Source organism: Diospyros lotus, chromosome 8 (assembly GCF_014633365.1).
Source record: "Diospyros lotus cultivar Yz01 chromosome 8, ASM1463336v1, whole genome shotgun sequence".
Lineage (NCBI taxonomy): Eukaryota > Viridiplantae > Streptophyta > Magnoliopsida > Ericales > Ebenaceae > Diospyros > Diospyros lotus.
Genome location: NC_068345.1, coordinates 38,800,323 through 38,817,027, shown reverse-complemented (window position 1 = coordinate 38,817,027; position 16,705 = coordinate 38,800,323). Strand labels below are relative to the sequence as shown.

The 16,705-nt window shown below is 40.1% G+C and overlaps 1 protein-coding gene across 12 annotated transcripts; it reads left to right on the top strand.

Annotated features, from left to right (window-relative positions):
- Positions 1 to 283: 283 nt before the first annotated feature.
- Positions 284 to 16,056, top strand: LOC127807894 (protein IQ-DOMAIN 9). Of its 12 annotated transcripts, none has more exons than XM_052346099.1 (7): positions 453 to 672; positions 825 to 1,291; positions 3,209 to 3,321; positions 12,153 to 12,320; positions 14,561 to 14,788; positions 15,210 to 15,323; positions 15,400 to 16,056. In XM_052346099.1, the coding sequence occupies exons 3-7, from the start codon at positions 3,247 to 3,249 to the stop codon at positions 15,604 to 15,606; spliced, it is 792 nt and encodes a 263-aa protein (XP_052202059.1). In that variant the 5' UTR covers positions 453 to 672; positions 825 to 1,291; positions 3,209 to 3,246; the 3' UTR covers positions 15,607 to 16,056. The 12 variants fall into 12 exon arrangements, with proteins under 12 accessions (XP_052202063.1, XP_052202057.1, XP_052202059.1 ...); XM_052346090.1 differs by having other exon boundaries at positions 460 to 672; positions 15,417 to 16,056; XM_052346092.1 differs by having other exon boundaries at positions 460 to 672; positions 3,193 to 3,321; positions 15,417 to 16,056.
- The last annotated feature ends 649 nt before the right edge of the window (positions 16,057 to 16,705 follow it).

Below are 16,705 nucleotides of genomic sequence, written 5' to 3'. Positions count from 1 at the left end.
GACTAATTCAAAATTAAAAAAAAAATTAAAAAAAACACAACTATATCATGAATCAAATAGTGATCGACTTTAAAACTCTCGTCGCTATTCTTATTATTTAAAAGTTACATTATGCTATTTTTATTATTAAATTTATATTACATGAGGCACATTCTTGTTATTTTATATAATTAAACAGATTGTTTGGCCCGTTTAATTTTATAACCCATCATCTGTCCCACGAAAGGCTGATGGTAGTGACCCTTGAGCTAACCGTCCCCAGCAATCGCCTTCCCAACAAACTCAATCAGTTTCTCCATTCTCTTCCTATCTACCCTCCCATTTTTCTAACAAATACACCCTCAATTTCAGTTCAGAAAATTCAACAACAGCCAGCAAATCAGAGTAATTATGCGCACCCATACACCTGTATCTTTAATATATGTAATGCATTTTGATCCAGCAAGCCCAGTTGCCAATGAGTTTCCTTTGAGCTTCGTATTTTTTGATTTAATGCTAAGAGGAGTGACTTTGGATTTCAAAGAATTTTTGTGCATACCCATTAGATTAAGCTTTCATATTAATCTGTTTCCACTATATGGAGAGGCTATCATCAACCAGAACCTCGATTCAAACAAATAATTTAGATTGCTCACATGACTCGAACTCAACCTCTAAGACATGCCAACGCAGGTTAGCCACTAAGTGCTTTAACTTTGCCTATCTGAAGCTTATCGCTTAGTCTCAAATGGTTTGAGTTGAGTCTAAACTGGGTTGGAATAGTTTTTTTTTTTTTTTTTTTATGTTTCTTCTTACCACGAGCAATCGGAATGATTTGTGTTCAGGCCGAGTTCAGAAGCACCGAGTTGATTGGTTTGTTCTGCTGTCGCTGTAGCGGCGTTTGTTGAATAAACTACCAGGCCTTATACGAGATGAATTAGAGCGTTGGTTGAAGCCTTTGATTGATAGAGACAGAGGGAGGGAGGAGAGAGAGGCAAGGGGAAGCTTAAAAAAGAGTTTTTTCTATTCTTTAGTGGCACCCATTTGCATCCTCACCTTCTTTTGAGATAAAAGGGTCCTGTGGTTCACACCGATGGGGCCAAACGGCGAATTCAACATCCACCTTTGTTCTTTTCTCAATCCATTAAAGGATTTCTTTCCTTCCACTCCTACTCTTCCGCCTACTTCCACTTCCATCTCCTATCTCTCCACCGCCACCACCTTCTCTCTCTCTCTCTCTCTCTCTCCCCCCCCCCCTCCCCCCGTCTCAATTCCACGGCGTCTACAAAACCCATGTGCAGGTTTTTCCCCGGTAGATCTTCTGACCCATTCCTTGTTTTTTGTTGATCTGAGCTTGGAAGAGAAGGATAGATCTGGGCGTTGACTATGAAAACTTCTACTTAACTCAAACTAATTGGCCTAGGAACTATTCCTTCTTTTCCGTTTTCTGATGTTTTGATGTTGGTGTGTGTATTTTATCTTCTAATGTCTGACTTGCATATGGATATTATTTGTTTCAAATCTGTATCATTGCAAACTGAGACAATTTGTATTATGCAATAATGCATTTTGATGTTTGGAGAATTGATTGAAGAGGCTATTTTTGGCATTGGTTTGGGTATGAGGTGTTTTCGAGACGGGTTTATCTGTTTTCCTTTTCTTCTGCTGCACTCAACCGAACCATGTGAGTGCTTTAGGCTTTCTCTTTTCGGTCAGATGATTAAGTTGATTGTCTTAAGATTACATTATTAACTAGGAAGCATAGCAGATTTTATACAAGATTATGTCTCAATTATCGGAAACATCCTGTTCAAACCTCGGATGCAGAACAATTGCGTCATCTTCCCTTTTAATCTACTCAAAATTGGAATAGATACTAATGTAGTTGGATGATAGAGAGCTGTCTCTTGATTACTATTGATATGTGGTCAAGCACCTCAAATGGGCTTTCTAAGAATGAAATAGAGCATTTCACGGCTCTTAGTTCCTGGTGAAGCTCACCAACTTATAGAGTAAGCATTTTGATGCCTCCCTCAGCCTTGCCTATCTTTCTATTTCAATTCTCATTGAGCTGTTATTGTTTCTATTGCGGTAATTTTTTTTTTTCTGTTCTGTTTATGTTTAGTGTCTTTCCATCTTACGTTTAAAAGTCCCACTTTCCCAGTATGATCTCTTGATTAATTTGCATATTCAAGAAAGGCATAAATAAGGGCATGTTCAGTTGTAGGAAACATTTTCTGTTCTTCAACTCTAATTTTCTATTAAATAATTGAATCTCAATTAGAAAATAGAAAACTCAATTTTCTAATTTTTCAACTTTATACTATGAATTAGAAAACATCCCTTTTGATGTTTTCTAAATTTTTTGAAAATGAATGCTATGGTTTTTTGAAACACGAAATGTTGGGATATCTTTAGTTATGAAATTAGAGTTAAAAAATAGAAAATATTTTCTGAAAGTGAACGGGGCCTAAACTTTTTGTTGAGAATTGTGGCACGCAAAGGAGATGATTATAGGAATAAAAAATAAAATTAAGAAAGTGAAAATATATGTGGTTCAGCAGTTTTGCCTACAACCACAGGAGGAGGGGAGTAGATCTTTTCATTATCAAAAGCAAGATACAAAGCAAGTATCAACACCTCTGCCTCTTTTTCTCTTTTCGTTGTTTTGGAAAGACACTTTCTTGCATTGTAATGATATGCTATATGGATAAGAAAATGCTGAGAGCCTAGAATTGGAGAAAATGAAATTTTCAATGAGACTACTTAGTTTGAACCCAAAGAAATATCTCCCTCTATCTCAGCACAAGTGATGGATATTTCAGTTGGTGGTCTCTAATTGAGTCCTTCTTTATGTGATTGGTTAATTATTCCTTTTGCGGTATGTAGAGTGAATGCCTAGCTCAAGTTTTTATAAAGTGGAATGCTTAAATCGGTTGCTGTTCAGGTTGATTAGATGTTTTGTTTCTGCTTGATTGTTGTAAATAAATATTCACTTACAAAATATTTTTCTCTCTCTCTTCTTCATCAGTGCATCATCTGCACCTTCTTATTCTAGTATTTCTAAAGTGAATTAAACTTTCATTAAATGGAATGAGTTGCTAACTTCCGCTTTCAAATCTGCATAGTACGTGTGAAAACGGAAAACTGCATGCTTGCAGCTAGATGGCAAATTTCTCTGCTAATTGTTGCATTGTCCTGATGCTGTACCAGACATAATCTGCTGCAGGGTTTCATTGAGTCAAACTCACCAGTTCAACATCAATAATGGGTTCTGGGGATTGGTTTAAGAATATAATTAGCTCAAAGAAAGCAAAGGATAAGAGATTAAAGCAATCAAAGGTACAGTGTGTGAAAATTTTCTTACACCATATCTAGCTTAAGCCATGTCTTTGTCTTCTTTCATTAATTCTTCTTTTTTGCTCATCTTGATTTGACAACAAAGATTATTTGTTTCATATTTTATTCTTTTAATTTATTCTCGTACAAGAAGAGTTTTTCAAGTTTCCACTGCTTTTGTCAATTACTGGGGATGAGAAAATAGAAAAGCAGATTAGCAGTTGCCCTTTTACGAGTTGTCTAATGCCTTTTTCCATTTCAGTCACAGTTCAGCAAATAAATTCTAGATATGAATGTTACATACACGCTTTTCCTGGTTCGGTGGTATTGCTCTGACTGCACAAATTTCTTGAAATTTTGATATCCTTTATTAGAAAATTGTTAATCTTCATTCTTGCAGACAAAATTTTCATATTCCTTTTCTCCCTCTCAAATCATCATGTGATGTTAATAACCTATTATTTCTGGGGAAACTCCTCTATAACAAAATAAAAGGTTTGATATGGAATTATTAAAAGAGAAACTATATTCTCTTTTATAAGGGACACATTTATTGTTAGCCAAAGAAAAAAATTACTTAACTATTGTTGTTGTACTTGATAAATCTTTGCATGTGTTCGTTGATAGCGTCATAATCAACTATTTGAATTAGTAATCATTAATGTTTAGTGATGGATATTGTTCAATCAAAGAACTTGATTGAGGTCTAGCCTGTTTATTTAGATTTTATAGGAGGAATGTACATTAATTTACTCTTAAAAATAAGGACTAATTGACAACTCATTGACATCTATGATAGCTAATTACATTTATTCCAAGACTCCCCCCAAGCTGGAGCATATAGGTCATATGCACCAAATTTGTTACAAATAAAACCAATACGAGGATCCTAAAGAGACTTAGTGAAGACGTCTGTGTTAGGCCCCCGGTTCACTTGACTTATCAAAGAAGGTCCAAAGGGCAGGGGGCAGGAGTAGGGGTGTAAATGGCTTGGTTGGCATAATAGCCAGCCATGTGCTTAAGGGGTAGAAAAGGGAAATCGCTAGGTTGTGTAACAACCCAACAGGTGCGTAATAGATTTCTGTTGAGGAGGAGGGGCGGAAGAATAAGTAGAGGGGGAAGAAATGGAGGGAGGGGGAGATTATTCTTGTATTGAGTCTTAGGGAGAGTTAAAGGCCTCTTGAATGCTCAGTTTTTCTTGTAATCGGATTAAAGTGGGAATTATAATTCAGTTTCAGTGAATTGTTTCTTTGGGTTCTCATCAATTTGGTATCAGAGCATCATTGATCCTAATGGTCAACTTGATGGACCGAGTAGGTGAATTGGAAGGGAGGATGGAATGCATGCAACAGGGAGTTGATGCCTTGAGGAGTGAGGTTCAATTGGTGGAGAAGAAGGTAGCGAGCTTGCTGGAACAGTTCGCTTGGATGAGAACGAGGTGGGAAGATCAGGAATGGGAGAGGAAGAACAAGGAGGAGTTGGGAGACCAGCCTCCGGAATTCATACAGGATTTTGAGGCGACACCGGAAATAAGAGTGCGGCAAGCTAAAGCAGGGGGTTCCAAGGGGGGTTGGCAGCCGGAGATCCGAGGGCAACTGTTGGAGATGCCCCTCTTTGAAGGCGAAGATCTTAACGGTTGGTCATTCCGAGTGGATAGGTACTTTGCAGTGAATGGGCTAACTGATGAAGAGAAGATGGACACAGCAACACTGTGTTTGGAGGGTGCTGCACTTTCATGGTTCCAGTGGGAGCAACGAAGTCGAAGAGTGAGAAGCTAGGAAGAGCTAAAGGGGCTGCTAAGGAATCGCTTAGGGTCCACGCAGGAAGGCACGGTGGAGAAGTCGGACGAGTTGGGGAACACGATTAAGGAGGGTGAGATGGTGGAAGTGCCGTTGAATTCCATGGTAGGCCTAACTCCATCACAGACGATGAACATGGTGTCGCGAGGCAGAATGGCTGCCGACGGCAATGGTGTTGGGAAGTTCACCGGCGAGGTAGGAGGGCAGTTGACGATCGGTCCGTTTAAAATGCCAAGGACTGCCGATCCGGTGACATCCAAGGAGAGCATCTTACCGATGATTGGGGCGCCATCAACGGTCCATGTTGTCTGGGAAGCTAGTTTGATTCTTAGCCTGGTTTCTCAGAGATTTCACATGGGGTTGGTTGATAATGGAGGCCCCCCCATGTATTCTCACTATCATAAGGGGGTGGGTGCCTCGTCCAAGCAGGTCATGATGGTGGAAGGGCAGCATGTTTCTAGAAGTCAAGGGCTCAATTTGCATTCTGTTGTGGAGCCCAATGGTATAGACCCAAAGATCTTAAATAATGATGGGTATTTGGGCAAACTTCATGATGAGGTTGAGATTTGGCAAGCCATGAAACAACTGACAAAGTCAAGGTGCTCGGAAGTTGTATCAATAACTAGGGATGCAGTGGTTGGAATGGGAATTGCTGTAAATCAAAAACCTACTATGAATGAGTGCTATGAAGAAAGAGCACAAAATGAGCCTCCTGTCTGTCAAGAATCTAATGACCCTAATGCAGCTTGGAATTGCAAGCATGCATGCACAAAATTCCTGTTGCTAAAACAAAATGAGGATCTAAATGGCCAGAACAGTGGCCAGCATGAGTGGGACAACTACCATACTAGTTGTTGAGTTCCTAGTTTGGAGTCTATGGCAAAGCAACCCCTGAAGATTCCACTGCAGTCTATCAGCCCCGGAAATGAGTGGTGATTAAATCATATCTAACTGGAATGGAGAGAATTTTGAAGAAGTTTCGGGAGAGAAGGCCCTCTTGAATATGCCTATATTGGCCCCCGATTCACTTGACTTATCAAAGAAAGTCCAAGGGGTAGGGGTGTAAATGGGCTGGCTGGCATAATAGCCAGCCATGTGCGTAAGGGGTAGAGAAGGGAAATTGCTGGGTTGTGTAACAACCCAGCAGGTGCGTAACAGATTTCTGTTGAGGAGGAGGGGCGGAAGAATATGTAGAGGGGGAAGAAATGGAGGGAGGAGGGGGGGGGATTATTCTTGTATTGAGTCTTAGGGAGAGTTAAGGGCCTCTCGAACGCCTAGTTTTTCTTGTAATCGGATTGAAGTGGAAATTATAATTCAGTTTCAGTGAATTGTTTCTTTGGGTTCTCATCAGTCTGCCAGTTGATCGACTGAATTGACAAAACTAGTAGCAATATATCTGGATAAAACTTTTTCTCTGATGAAATGACAATCAATTTCTATGTGTTTGGTCCTCTCACGAAAAACATGATTAGAGGCTATATGCAAGGTGGCTTAATTATCACAGATTAATTTCATTTGCGTCACCTCGCCATATTTTAATTCTTGAAGCAATTGTTTCAACTATATAAGTTCACATGTTGCCAAGGCCATAGCACGGTATTCTAGTTCAGCACTAGACTTAGCAACCACATCCTGTTTCTTACTCTTCCAAGATACCAAGTTGCCACCAATTAGAACACAATACTCAGAAGTAGAGCGTCTATCTGAAGGAGATCCTGCCCAATCAGCATCATAATACCCAATTACCTGGGTATGACCCTTATTTTCATATAACAATCCCTGATCTGGTGCACCTTTGATATATCTAAGAATGCGAATGACAACATTCCAATGACTATCACATGGAGATTGCAAAAACTAACTACACTTACAGCTAAAGAGATGTATGGCCAAGTGATAGTGAGGTAGTTTAGCTTTCTGACAAGTTGGCGATATCTACCAGGGTTAGATAATAGCTCCCCCTGTCCTGGTAAGAGTTTGATATTTGGGTCCATGGGAGTATCAACCGGTTTACAGTCAAGCAAACCAACCTCCTCAAGAATGTGTACGACATATTTCCTTTGTGAAATAACTATGCTGCTTTTGGATTGGGCTACTTCAATGCCAAGAAAATATTTCAACTTACCCAAATCTTTAGTCTGAAAACGGTTGAAGACATATGTCTTCAGTTGAAGAATATCATCCTGATCACTTCCAGTGATGACAATATCATCCACGTAAACCACTAGATAAATGCATTGACCATTTGATGAGTGGCGACAAAAAACAAAGTGGTCGGCCTCACTGCAATTCATACCAAATTCCTGAAGAATTGTACTAAACCGTCCAAACCAAGCTCGCGGAGATTGTTTCAACTCATAAATAGAGCAGCGAAGTTTGCAAACTAATCCAGACTCCCCTTGAGCAACAAAGCCAAGTGGTTGCTCCATATAAACTTCCTCCTGAAGATCCCCATGAAGAAAAACATTCTTAATATCTAGCTGATAAAGATGCCAATAATTCATCGCAACAATGGATAAAAATAAGTGCACAGAGGCAATCTTAGCCACTGGAGAAAAAGTGTCACCGTAGCCCAGTCCAAAAATCTGAGTGTAACCTTTGGCAACCAGACGTGCCTTAAGCCGATCGACCTCCCTATCTGGACCAACCTTCAAGGTATAAACCTAGCGACAACCAACAGTAGATTTACCAGGAGGAAAAGAAACCAATTCCCAAGTGCCACTAGAATGTAGAGCATCCGTCTCATCAATCATGGCCTGGCGCCACCTTGGATCTGAAAGTGCCTCATTGGTAGTTTTAGGGACATTAATAGAGGATAAAGTGGTCACAAAAGCATAATAGGGTGAAGCCAAGCGATGATAGCTAAGGAAGGTGTAGATGGGATGAGGATTATGAGTAAAGCGTATACATTTTCGAGTGGCAATGGGCTCAAGAGAAGGTTCAATAACTGGCTCAGAAGGAACGGTCTGGCCCGAGGTAGGTGAGGATGTTGGAGCACAAGGTGAGTTAGCAAGTTCTTTGTCAACAGCCATAGGAAGATGTGGACGACGATGATAAACCTGAAGGGGACGTTCATGGACAGTATGAGCAATATCAAAGGAGGGAGAACAAAGGTAAGGAGTAGGAAGAACCTCAAAAATTTGACGACTCTTGACAGGGGAGAAGAGAAAGAAAGGAGATGCCTCAAAAAAGGTAACATTAACAGAGATGAAATATGTTGTTGATCAGAAGAGTAACACTGATAGCCTTTCTGAAGTCGTGAGTAACCAAGGAAGATGCACTTGATAGCCTTAGCTGAAAGTTTGGGACGACTAGAGGTCATGTCGTGGACAAAAGAAGTGCACCCAAAAACACGAAATGGAAGGAGATAAAGACTCTGAGCAGGGAAAAAGATGGAGTAAGGGACCTCAAGCTGTAAGACAGAGGAAGGCATCCAGTTAATGAGATAACATGCAGTGAGAACAATATCAACCTAAAAAAAGGAAAGGGCATGATTATGCAGTAAAAGAGTGCGAGTAGTTTTAATCAAATGACGATTTTTGTGCTCAAGATCTCCATTTTGTTAGGGTGTATAGGCACAAAAAGATTGATGTAAAATAACCTTAGAAGCCATGAAAATAGTGAAAGGAGCTGAGAAATATTCTCTAGCATTGTCACTGCGGAATGCACGGATAGAAACATTAAATTGAGTGTGATTTTCGGCATAGAAATCTTTAAAGATAGTAAATAACTCTTAACGGTTTTTCAATAAGAACACCCAAGTACAATGAGAGTAATTGTCAATGAAAGTGATGAAGTACCGAAAACCTAAAATAGAGGGAACATAACGAGGACCCTGTTATGGGTATTTCCCGAACCACTTCTTATGGGTTAGACTCAACCTAGCAGGTCGACCCAATCTCCTGAGGCCCAATAGGCCCAAGACCGAGTTCGTTAGAACAAGGTCACACGTCGCTGAGACTTGATCTTAGATCGCGGAACCAAGCGAGCTCCCAGCGATGCTTCCAGCTCGCTGGCCTAACCGTTCAGCTCGTATAACAACAAAACCCCTGAATAAACGGAGGCGAAACCCACCTACTTTACCTGAGGCAAACCAAACCCTTGGTAATACGAAATCCACTCCCAGTTTTATGGAATTGATAAAGACACTTTGTCCCCCGTGATGTTATCCTTCCATTTATGGATTTTGTGAAAATTGTAAACACCCCATACTATAAATAGGGGTTAAAAACACCATTGTAAAAAGAGGACTAATAATGATATATTGTTACTCTGCCGGAATAACCAGAGAACAATCGTGGACTAGGCATCATTCTGCCTACGAATCATGGTTGACCAACTCCGAACATCGACAGACCCCAAATGTCACTATGGACAAGTTCAAAAAGGGACGCAGCTCGATTATTGATATGCTTTGGAAACGAAGTACAAGATTGTTTTCCAAGCTAACATGACTCACGATTTAAAGTGGAAACATTAGAAAGATGCAGGACCATCTTTTGTAACTTGGATAGACTCAGATGTCCCAAACGATTATGAAGAAGAGTTGGAGATTCAGTAGAAATGCAACCTGTTGGGGAAGATGGTTTGTCGAGATAATAAAGTCCCTGTGACTCATGCCCGATGCCAATCATCTGTCCCGTACCCCGATGCTGCATGACAACAGAATCAGCAAAGAAGGTTATGGAACAGTGAATAGCACGTGTCAGTTTACTAACAGGAGCAAGATTAAAGGGGTTGCCAGAAACATAGAAAACAAAATCTAAGGGTACAAAGGGAGCGGTTGTGCTTGACCAGTGCCTATAGTGTATGTTTTGGAACCATTGGCAAGAGTAACAAATGGCAAACAACAAAGAAAGAGGAAAAAGGACTTTGGTTACCAGAGAGATAATCAGTTGTACCAGAATCGAGAACCCATGGTCTAGGAGTGGTAGACCGAGTAACACAAGCAATAGAATTACCAGTCTGCACCACAAAAGCAGTGGATGACGATGTAGTTTGTTTAGATGCCTGATATCGAAGGTAGTCTTCATAATCACTTCCAATCTAAACAAGGGATGGAGAGGAATGATTCTCAAATGTTTCTGTTGAGGAATTGGTTGCGACAGACTAAGCGACATTAGCAGCATGTGGAGGTCGACCATGTAATTTGTGGCACTGTTCTTGAAGATGGCCCCACCTATGGTAGTAGTTGCATTTAGGACGATTACCTCGTTGTGAGTTACCGCCTTGGTTATTCCCTTATTCTCCTTTGCCGAAGGTTTGTGACGCCAAAACAAAGGAATCAACCTGAGAACCATCGACGACTGAAGACGAGGAAGAGACCTGAAAAAGTCTAGCAAAGACATCTTCTAGCGTTGGAACAATAGGACTAGATAATATTTGATCCCGGACTAGAGCAAGGTCAAATCGAATGGCAATCAATCCCAAAACCATAAATAATGTATCTCGTTGCTGCAATTGTTCGTCTGTAGTATTATCAACTAGCAATAGAGAGTTAAATTCTTCCTTCAGGGATTCTAGGCGGCCAAGGAATTCAAACATATCCATATCTTGTTGCTTCAAGCGAACAATAGTGGAAAAAACAGAGTAGAGACATTATATATCATTTGTATAAAGAGATTTGGTCTTTGTCCATACCTGAACACAAGTCTTGTATGCTTTGTAAATAACATATAGTTTGGGATCAATTGTTTGCCATAACATGTTGCAAAGAAGAGTGTCGGTTTTCTTCCAGGTTGCTTTCTCAGTAGCAAGAATTGCATCGGCTTTCGTACTTAGGTGATCTTCCATTACTTGACCCATGAACCATAACTCAACAGAGGCAACCCAAGACATGTAATTGGTACTTCCAACCAGTTTTTCAAAGGTAATGATAAATGAAGAAGAAAAAGGCGAAGAGAAACCTACAGATTTAGATTCGGAGGCAATTGAAGAAGCTAGACTCTCCATAATTTGGATGGAAGGTAGTTTTGAAGTGTCTTTAATGGAAAATCTGTCAGAAGGACTCTCCATATTTTGGATAGAAGTCACTTTTGAAGTGTCTTCAATGGAAAATCTGTCGGATGTGGAGTGGATCTAGTTCAGGTGGGTCTAGAAAAATCTGATGGGTTGAATCTGGTTTGATGGGTGTCAGATTTGGGCTAAATAGATCTGAAGAAGGAGAACAACAAGGAAGTGGCCACATCTAGGCAGCGTGGGCGCGGAGGAAGCCGTGAGCAGTGGTGGTGATGCTGGGCGTCGGCAATAGTGGTGGTGGGTGTGGATTTGGTCAATGGCAACAGAGGCCGCGATCTGGAGGAGGCTGCAAAGGCGGATCTGGTTGACGCGTGGAGGAAACCAGGCAACGATGGCGACAAAGTAGGCCGCGAACAATGGGGGCGCAAGGGCTGGCGAAGGCCAACGGTCGTGAGATCTGGTGAAGGTCACGATTGTTAAGCGACAGTGGAGGTCGCCAGCAACGACAACTGGATTTTGGTGATGGCAGTTGGCAATGGTGGCTATGGAGGCCAGATCTGAGAAGTGATGGTGGATACCGACAGCGACGGTCACACGATGGCAATGCTCTGGTGATAGCTACTGCAAACACCAATAGATCTATGGTCACCGGCAAGGGAATGCTATGACACTGGCGAGCAGCAGCAGTGGAGAAGATGGAGATGAGCTATGAAAGAGGGACGCTGGAGATGCACGCAATCGTTGAGACGAGATCTGAAGGAGGTGGTGACTGCAACTAGGGTTTGGCAATGGTAGGCTCTGATACCATGTTCAATTAGACAACTTGATTGAGATTTAGCGTGTTCATTTATATTTTATAGGAGGAATGTACAATAATTTACTCCTAAAAATAAGGACTAAATGACAACTCGTTGACATCTATGACAGCTAATTACATTTATTCCAACATATGTTAATTTGCTTCCTTCTCTTTTGTTTCCGAAGCCAACTTGGGTACCTAAACCTTATTAGTGTATATGATTTTTTTTCCTTTTGTGATGTATTAAATATCTGTTTCTTTATAATGCTGTACTGCAGGGATCTTCAGCAACTGAAAAGTCAAATGGAGTCAAACATAGAACCCACTCTCACAAGGTGTCTACTAAGTTTGCCAACAATGCTGCTAAGAGAAACCCCAGGTTTCTTGGTATGGAAGTTGAGGATATAGCAGCTACCAAGATTCAGACTGCGTTCAGGGCATATATGGTATAAAAGTGTTACAAGTTTCATAAACTACTGCAATTAAACATATTCTTTAATACATTTGATGGTTATATTCTTGAAGATGCAATTTTTGATACATTTGTCTTATATTTTTATGCCCCCTACTAGGTTTGAGTGGTTTCTCTTATCCCTTTCCTGATGATAGGTATAGGGGTCAAGTGTATTGGGTTATGTAATTCTGTTTGTAATGTGTTCAAAGTTCTTAAAAGTATTCTAAAACGCGCTAGGCGCTAGTTGGGTGTCAGACTGGGGCTTAGCGTCTAGGCGGGGCCTAGAAAAACTGCTATTTTGTTTAACCTTTTAATGTAATTTGATGTTATTTTATCACTAATCATAGATTTCGAAGGTATTCTTCTTCCTTAATCTTTTGGTATTCTATATGATATGTGGATTTCATATATTTTGTAAAAGTATTTCTCTAACATAGGGTATCAAACCAAACACATATTCATATAGAACTTGTTTTCATATATTGTGAATTTTCCTATATATATATATATATATATATATAAAGAGAGAGAGAGAGAGAGAGTGGTCGATAGAGCCCGTTCACATATGCAGCAGTCAATGGGATGGATAGATCTGTCGTGGTTCTCCATGACCGCCGCTGTTGGCATCTGCCATGGCCGATAGTTCCTAATCTAATCGGTGTCGCAGCTAGTGGGAGCCTAAATCGAACCGCTGGCGAAGTGATGGTTCGCATCTCGATGTGGGTATTTGCCATGGCCGATTGGTTCAAACCTTTCCTTGTCGTCGGCGGACATGGTCGCAACCCTTTACCTTTTGTTTGCCATGGCCACTTTCTCCTCGTGCGTTCATCGTGGTTGTGGGTTCGATGTGGCCGACTAGTTGAGTCGCGTCTTCTTGGCCATGGGGTTGACCGAACAACACAAATCCAAACATGCACATCTGGGCAGGGCAACCCAGGTGGCTAGGGCTGCCTTGGCACCAATTGGGCCTGATTAATCGGGCCCGACACCTAGGGGTGCTGATTTGCATGTATTCGTGGCGGCTAGGGGCCGCCTAATGCCCCGGAGGCGCATAGGCGACCGCCTAGGCTGCGTTTTAGAACACTTAATGGCTCTATTTATATTCCTTCACAGCTAATCTGCATGAGAGATTTTTCTTTCTTCCTTTGTCCTTTCGTCCCATTTGGGATAAGGGTAGGCAAAGGTTTTGTGGTGGGTCCATTCTTGAGGAGAATTGATTACTTGACCAATTCCTAATGTAAATCATCTGTCATGATACAAAATGTAAATGTGTTGGAAATGGAACACTTAAATAAGGTATTGATGTATATCTAACATGTCTAGTTTGACATGCATTTAGCATGTGAGGTACATCAAGATATTTCACGATTGTTCATGTACTGCAGATTCTGTATGACATAAAACTGCTGCTGTTCGTATAATAATAGAGATTATTGGTCTCCTGGGAATAATGCGGATTGGCATGTTGAGTCATTAGTCAGTCAATTGGGGAAGAAGTAAGTCATGCCATCATTCCATATTCTTGAGATCCTTATGCATTTGGTAAGTTGTAAATGTTAAAAACTATCCTTCCTAAAAATGATCTCTTGAGTAGGCCTGTGGTTCTTGTCATAAAAACTATCCTTCCTAGTAACAATCACTTGAGTATGCAATGTGTGCACTTGTCTTTTTCTTTCGTTTATGAGCGTGAGATGGGAATTTGTTTGGGATGAAGGCATATTCTCCCTTAGCTCGGCATCCTCATTAAGTACTTGGCCTTAGAAGTTCCTGTGGCTGGAAAGTTGCAGCATATACTTGGCCTCATCATTAGTTGTGCTCCTTTGTTCATATCTTTGGGATATGAGTTGGAGAGTGAGCTCTGTATTTGTAATCATCAGTCCTTGACATGTGTGAGTTGAAGTCGTTTATAACCTTGAAGAGTTTGCTTAGCACTTTGTACTAAACCTTTGAACTATTTGTTAATCAATCCTTGACATGTGTGATGCGAATTCATTTATAATCTTGAAGAGTTTGCTTAGCCCTTTGTACTAAACTTTTGAATTATTTTCATAGTATACTTTTTCCAATAGGAATTTCTTGTTCCTTAAAAAGTACCAGATTGAAGCTTTTGCTTGCTACCATTTCTAATAATTGCCAATTTCCTGCTGGTAGGTTACAATTTCACCATTTTCCTAGTAGTGTAAATTTCTTGTTGAATGATTTATTTATCTTTTCATTTCTCTTTCATTCCAGGCAAGGAAAAAACTTCGTCGTTTGAAGGGGATATTTAGATTGCAGATCCTGACCCAAAGTCAATCTGTAAGCAAACAAGCTTCAACTACATTGAGTCATCTTCATTCATGGAGCAGGATACAGGGTCAGATCAGAGCTCGTAGAGTTGCAATGGTCACAGAAGGACGGATTAGACAGAAGAAACTGGAGAATCAATTGAAGCTTGAGGCAAAACTTCACGACCTTGAGGTAAGATAGCCTGTTCTCTTAAGAGAGAGATTGTTGAGTAGACCATTGTTGTCACTGTACTTAAACACGGTATTGGAGCTCTAGCTCCAGTTGTGCGTGTTCTTTTTCATTATTGAATTATCTGGTTCTGTGCATTAGTGCATCTTAATTTATTCTCTCCATGTGTAACAATATTGTTGCACATGAAGGGTACGCAGTATTAAAAACTTGATCACACCATTCATTTCTTTCTAGGAACTTATGACAATCATTGATAATTTAACATGGTATGAGAACCCTAGTTACGAGAGGTTATGAGTTGTGCCATCACCTAGTCCTACTTAGTTCTTGGGTTAATCCCCACTAGATGCAGAAGACAGTTTAAACGCCTTCTATACCGCCCCCTCTGTCTTTCCCTTTCTCATAGATATATACCTCACAGGTGGAGTGGAATGGTGGCTCTGAAACAATGGAGGAAATTCTTGGAAGGATTCATCAGAGGGAAGAAGCAGCAGGCAAACGGGAGCGAGCTTTAGCATATGCATTTTCCCACCAGGTATTGTGTTCACTTAAATATTGCCCCGATGACTTGCTTATCCTCATTTGAAGTGAAAACCAGTACCACTGAGCAGGCATCCATATTTTGCAGTGGAGAGCCAACTCCAACTCAATCCTTGGCCCTCCTGAACTTGGCAAAGCTAACTGGGGTTGGAGCTGGATGGAACGCTGGATCGCAGCCAGACCATGGGAAAGCCGGGCCTTTATCCAGTCGAGCCCCAAAAAACCATCTAGTCGGCCTGGCAACAAAGCTGGTAAAAGCACAAGCACACCTACCATGAAATCGGCAGTTTCAGCCAAAAGCATTTCACCAAATGGGAAGGGACCTATCAAGGCCCGGAAACTCTCTCTCTCGGCAGCTGAGAAATCAGTTCCACAGAGCAACACAACTTAAGAAGAGGAAGCCATCTATCAATATCTCTTAGCAAGAAATGGATGTTGATGCATTTAAAGGACAAATCATTTGTTCTCAGTCGTATATGTTGAAGAAGAAGATATGGAGAGAAGTCAATTCTTTTTGAATTTCTGAGGTTCATTGGTGTTTCTATTAATTTGAATGTGCCATGCAGTATAGAATGAAAGAGAATAGGATGCGATTGCGAGTCACCTGGCCTTTTCTTGGTCTTGCTTCGTTTGTTTTTTTTCCCTCATTTCTTGAATTTGTATATTTTGGGTGAATCTTCTTCATAATGTAAATAGAGAAGACTCGTCTCTCTTCCCTTGTGGATTTATATTGTCTTTTCAAGACTCCAACTTTGCTGCACGCTTGCTTGTGTACAATTTCCACATTTCTTAATTTCTCTGCTTCCAATAACCATAATTCATCTGGCTTTTTTTAACCTATTCCATCACATATCAAGCCATTCACGAACAACAATATTAACAACTTTTTCTAGTGAATTTTGTTTAATTTATTGACCTACCATCATTGTCTCCTTGCAGTTATAAAGTATACATGGCAAGAACATATTTTTAAAAATAGATAGACATGCTAAACAAGAAATATGTCGATCTAATTTATTAAGAAAACACAAGATTCAACTCGATCTATGAATAAAAAATATGTCGATCTAATTCATTAGGAAAACACAAAATTCAACTCAATCTATGAGTCCATTCAAGATAATGTTCCTGAACTCTCGAGTCCAGATAGATTAAAGTGAGTAGAATTTTTTCTATGTTGTTTATATAAGTTTATAATTATTATAAAAAATTATATTTATTTATTTAATGAAGAGGATATAAGATATTTTTAAAAATACAAATTTCACTTTTAAAATAAAAATTTAAAACTTAGAAATTAGTAGTTAAATGTTTAAAAATTGAAATTTTTATCTTTAATGGTTTTCATTCTCTAATTTCTAATGATCCAACTACATT

Excerpts from the sequence above, each read along its gene's own strand:
- LOC127807894 (XM_052346097.1), top strand. The coding sequence starts at position 3,247 with ATGGGTTCTGGGGATTGGTTTAAGAATATAATTAGCTCAAAGAAAGCA. Across the intron at positions 12,321-14,560 it reads CTGCGTTCAGGGCATATATG|GCAAGGAAAAAACTTCGTCG; the intron begins GTATAAAAGTGT and ends CTTTCATTCCAG. Across the intron at positions 15,324-15,416 it reads CATATGCATTTTCCCACCAG|TGGAGAGCCAACTCCAACTC; the intron begins GTATTGTGTTCA and ends CATATTTTGCAG.